The following is a 5,183-nucleotide window of genomic DNA, read 5'->3' as shown; positions in this document are numbered from 1 at the left end:
ACGACAGGCTTCTTTCAGTTTCCACTCACAAGGCTTTGGTCGGCCCGAGGCTATAGTAGAAGACACTTGCCCAAGGTGCTACGCAGTGGGACTGAACCCGGGACCATGTGGTTGGTAAGCAAGCTACTTACCACACAGCCACTCCTATGCCTAGATATATGAAGACAACATGTGGAAGGGAGGTCTCTCTTTAGGCTAACTGCGGATGAAAGAATGGTCTGATGATGGCAAACAAACAAATGGGAAATGAGTAGAGAGGACTTCTTAGTGAACCTCTCTAGTGCTGGGTCCATGATAAGGGGCAAGCAATGATCTAGGATAGGAAGGGCATCAAGCCCCAAAATAGAATTTGTGAGCAAGACATGGGCCCTGATGTATCTTGGTGGACAGTAACTTCAGATATACACTGAACTGAGCTACGATGTGCCTCCAACTCCTGTCAGCAAGGAAAATTGGATGTAAAAATGGTGGTGGTGGTGATGTGTGGGTGTATGCATATGTATACACTCCTGCACTATATGTGTGTGTGTGTGATAAGAAACTTGCTTCCTAACCGTATGGTTCTGGGTTCAGTTCCATTGCATGGTACCTTGGACAAGTGTCTTCTGTAGCCTCAGGCCTACCAAAGCCTTGTGAGTGGATTTGGTAGATGGAAACTGAAAGAAGCCTGTCGTATATATATGTGTGTGTTTTTGTTCCCCTCCACAGTTTGACAACTGGTGTTAGTATGTTTACATCCTTGTAACTTAGTAGTTCTGCAAAAGAGACTAACAGAGTAAGTACTGGGCTCGAGGAGTCATTCGACTGAAAATTCTTCAAGGCGGTGCCCCAGCATGGCCACAGTCTAATGACTGAAACAAGTAAAAACAACCCTCCCCCTCCAAAAAAAATATCTAGTTTGATAAGTGTCATTTAATTGCAGTCTCTGCCTCTTTCGGGATTGTTTCAGTTCTATATTTACTTGATATCATTTATTGCTTTATTTACTTTGAGATTCTCCATTCCTTACAAATTTACTAGTTGAGTCTTGTTTGTTATTTGTTGTTGATGTTATTTGTTTTATTTGCAGAAACAGAAATGTCTGTAAATGATGAAAGTCCACAAGAAGTACCTGGAGAAATTATTCCTCTGTCTTTCAGGGTAAGGTATACGAGATGGGTGCTGAGAAGTTCTTGGTTTTGGGTAAAAGAAAATACAGGAAGATTAGTTAATTATGATGTTATTCACCATATTCCTCTCTCCGATTCACACACTGGCAGCCCTTCAGTTTTTCTAAGACTCACCTCCCGCAGCAGAAGTGTTAAGACTGATCCTTCTGGTGGTGTAAAGCCATGTAAAAGTGCCTGTGCGGTGCCACATAAAAGTGCCCATGTAAAAGCACCCAGCACATTCTGTAAAGTGGTTTGCATCAGGAAGAGCATCCAGCCGTAGAGACCATCCCAAATCAGACTAGAGTCTGGTGCAGCTCCCCAGCTTGCCAGCCCTGGTCAAACCATCCAACAGATGCCAGCATGGACAATAGATGTTAAATGATGATGATATCCGCTCATCCCAACTTCCATAAAACAGCTCAAACATAAAATTCAAAATGAAAAGCAAAGATAGAATAGTTTTGGACTACATTCAGACCGTAGCACAGTGGTTCTCAACTGGGGCCTATATGACCCGGGTCCATGCAAGCAAAATAGTAAATTAGGGATCCACAGTATTTATTAAGGGTCCTTGAAAAAAAGTTTTGCTTTAGATTGCAAGGAACAGCTGGTTTTTCTCTAAGTGTTTTACAGTGTTCAACCCAGAGAAGTTAATGTGTGAATAACAAAATAGGAACTTTGAAAGAAGCATCCATAGAATTAGTTTTTAAACATCGAATGGTTGGGGAGGGGTCCATCAGAATAAAATAGTAACCAAAGGGGTCCGTAGATAAAAAATGAGAATTCCTACTGTAGAGTGAACACATTGTCATGTGACAAAGTAAGGTACGTAACTCTGCTTTTTGTAGTTTACTTGACTGAAGACAAAACAAGTTGAGTGGTTTAGTGATAGGAATAGGTATACCAATTGGATTGTGGTAGGACGGGGTACTGGGTATACAGATTACTCAGTAGTGGTTACTTGATCTGTTGGAAATAGCTACCAACTCAGCTATTCCGTATCCCCCCCCCCAAAAAAAAACCCCACAAGGGAGTATACATCAGATAATGTAGTTCCACATACACTGCTACTACCACCTTTATCATTGTTTTAAAATCTGGTTTTCCATGTATGCATGAGTCCCATGAAATTTGTTGGAGCTGGGTTTTTTTTTTTCTACATCTAGATTCTCTTTCCATAACCAATTCTCACCTGTTTTCATCCACAGTAATATTTCCTCATGGACGAACAGGTTTGAGATGTCCTGGGGTTTAAAAAGCAAAGTTCACCTCGGTGGCACATAAAAAGCTCCCTTCGAAAATTGGGCAATATGCCGTGCTTGAGATGATCCATCAAGCCAAGTGAAATCGTCATAGTCGTGGCTGATGCCAATGTTACGTAATTGGCACCCATGCTGGTGGCACATAAAAAGCACCCTTCAAACATTGCGCCTCATCGAGGCAGTGACAAGTGACCGAGACCTTTGGCAAGCCAAGTGAGATTGTAGTCATGCCCGATGCCGGTGTTTCATAATTGGCACCTGTGCTGGTGGTATGTAAAAAGCTCTCACTACATTCTTGGAGTGGTTGGTGTTAGGAAGGGCGTCCAGCCATAGAGACCATGCCAAATCAGATTGGAACCTGGTGCAACTCCCCGGCTTACCAATTTTCTGTTAAACTGTCCAACCCATGCCAGCATGGAAAATGGATGTTAAATGATGACGATGATGTTATTGTTGTTAAGTGAATATTGACAGTTTTATTTCTCATTGTTCCAGCCACCTTTGAAGAAGAAACTCATGAAAAAGATGGTCAGGATGGAAGAGGAACGGAAAAAGATGAAAATGATGGTGCCAGAGAACACTATTGAAACAGTAGAAATCAGTGATTCCGAAAATTCTGATGTAGAAATAATTGAAGAGAAGATATCTCCAAGTATGGACGTCAGTACGGAACCTGGTAGATTTGGCAAGAAAAATCTCACTGATATTAATCCCTTCAACTATGACGATGTTAATCTCAAGATGTTTAGTGGTGAGTAATAATGATAATCCCCTTTTTTTGCAGGCACAAAACCTAAAGTTTTGTGGGAGGGAGGTAATTGATTAAATCGACCCCCAGTGTGCAACTGGTACTTATTTTATCGATCCCCCCAAAAATGAAAGGCAAATGCAACCTTGTCGGGAGAATAATAATAATAAAGACCGACCAAATGCTGCTAAGGATTTTGCTTGGTGCACTAACAATTTTGCCAGCTCACCGCTCTAATAATGATAATAATAATAGTAATAATAATAATTGTAATAATAGTAATGGCTTTTGATTTAGGCACAAGGTCAGTAGTTTTGAGGTGTTGGGTGGGAAGCGGAATAGTTGTTGAAATTCCTTTGACTCCAGTAGTTCATTGCACCATACTCATTATTGTCAAACAGTGTAGAAATCTGTTTAAAATTCTTCATGATCTTACAAGCAGTATTGGCAGCCATCTAAAGTCTAAACTATTTTCTCCCTTGTTTCCAATAGCAACTGGTACTTTTGGAGGAAGATTATCAGAGAAACTGCTCAAACAGAGCAAAAAGGTAAAGTACTATGATTGGTAGTTTCTCCGTTTGTTCTTTTTGTTTTGTACTAATACTGAGACAATGCTGTGTAGCAACACTGACCAGTGAGAGAGCTTCTATGTAGCAATATTGACCAGTAAGGGAACTTCTTTGTAGAAAGACTACGTCATCATCATCGTTTAACGTCTGCTTTCCATGCTAGCACGGGTTGGACGATTTGACTGAGGACTGGTGAACCAGATGGCTGCACCAGGCTCCAATCTGATTTGGCAGAGTTTCTACAGCTGGATGCCCTTCCTAATGCCAACCACTCCGAGAGTGTAGTGGGTGATTTTATGTGCCACCGGCACGAAGGCCAGTCAGGTGGTACTGGCAACGACCACGTTCAAAATGGTGTATTTTACGTGCCACCTGCACAGGAGCCAGTCCAGCGGCATTGGCAACGATCTCGCTCGAATGTCTTTACACGTGCCACGGGCACAAGTGCCAGGAAGGCGATGCTGGGCACAGGTGCCATCACGATTTCGCTTGCCCCATCAGGTCTTCGCAAGCTGAGTTTCGTGTCCAGTGAAGGAGATGACGTTGGCATGGGTGCCAAACTTCCTACGTATATATGTCTGAATTTTTGTGTGCATATTTGTGTGCTTTTCTGTGCTACCATAGAAAGGTATATGCAAACTGATGATGTTATATTTTTATTTGTGAAGTGTGCATATGTGTAATGTATATGTGTGTGTGTGTCTGTGTGTAAAACAGTATCATTAAAAAAAAAATAATTAAAAATAATTTGATAAATCAATTTCTGCTTCTGTTTTGGATGTGGTAAAATATTTATAGATTTATGTATTTTTCTTTCAGAATCTGAAAAACAAATTTAAGAAATCTAAAGGAAAAATGGTTTGAAAATGCAATCGATACTTTCAAAGAAATTTTTACCGATTGTCTGTACACTTTGTTTTAATAAATGATAAAGAAAGTTTTAAAATGTCTCTTGGTCTGACTTTATTCAGCTTAATCACATTCTAGAACAAGGAAATATGAGCCCCATACAATGAAATATTTAATCTAAATTTGAGGAACTGTTATTGGGGCCCTGAATATTTTTTATTGAGACATTCTTCCATTAATGAGGAGTTGTGATTTTGATGTAGTAGTAGTTGTTGTTGCTGCTGCTGCTGCTGCTGTTGTTTAAGGTGGCAGCACACTCCTGCAAAATGCTTAGTAGCATTTGGTCTGTCTATACATTCTGAGTTTGAGGTTAGCTTTACCTTTTGTTATTTCAAAGTCAATCAAATAAGTACCAGTGAAATACGATGGTTGATGATGTTGACTTACCCTTTCTCCTAAAGCTGCTGGCCTTGTGCCAAAATTTGAAACCATTATTTGAAACCATTATTATTATTATTGAGTGAGAGAACAGTACATGTCATCAAAGTGACACTGGGGTAAAATATATGAAGCCCAGTATACCCATCATGACTACCCGTCTGAT

At 40.4% G+C, this 5,183-nt stretch overlaps 2 protein-coding genes across 2 annotated transcripts in view; both read left to right on the top strand.

Moving 5' to 3' along the window:
- LOC106875374 (exosome component 10) overlaps window positions 1-1,024 on the top strand; it is a 29,029-nt gene extending 28,005 nt beyond the window's left edge. The window contains exon 19 of the mRNA XM_052972043.1: window positions 994-1,024. Within this exon, the coding sequence (XP_052828003.1) occupies window positions 994-1,024 (31 nt within the window). The remainder of the gene's footprint in view (window positions 1-993) is intronic.
- A 1-nt stretch (window position 1,025) lies between these two features.
- LOC128249202 (uncharacterized) lies at window positions 1,026-4,676 on the top strand. Its single transcript, XM_052972179.1, has 4 exons — window positions 1,026-1,140; window positions 2,909-3,164; window positions 3,654-3,709; window positions 4,550-4,676. Exons 1-4 carry the CDS (start codon window positions 1,048-1,050, stop codon window positions 4,592-4,594), a joined length of 450 nt encoding a protein of 149 aa, XP_052828139.1. The 5' UTR covers window positions 1,026-1,047; the 3' UTR covers window positions 4,595-4,676.
- The last annotated feature ends 507 nt before the right edge of the window (window positions 4,677-5,183 follow it).

This window comes from Octopus bimaculoides, chromosome 12, assembly GCF_001194135.2.
Source record: "Octopus bimaculoides isolate UCB-OBI-ISO-001 chromosome 12, ASM119413v2, whole genome shotgun sequence".
NCBI classification, from domain to species: Eukaryota; Metazoa; Mollusca; class Cephalopoda; order Octopoda; family Octopodidae; genus Octopus; species Octopus bimaculoides.
This window is presented reverse-complemented; position numbering and strand designations above follow the sequence as displayed.

Bases quoted from the DNA above. Each gene is read 5' to 3' on its own strand.
- LOC128249202 (XM_052972179.1), top strand. From the start codon at position 1,048: ATGTTATTTGTTTTATTTGCAGAAACAGAAATGTCTGTAAATGATGAA. The intron at 3,165-3,653 runs GTGAGTAATAAT...TGTTTCCAATAG, and splicing joins TAATCTCAAGATGTTTAGTG to CAACTGGTACTTTTGGAGGA. The intron at 3,710-4,549 runs GTAAAGTACTAT...TTTTTCTTTCAG, and splicing joins TGCTCAAACAGAGCAAAAAG to AATCTGAAAAACAAATTTAA.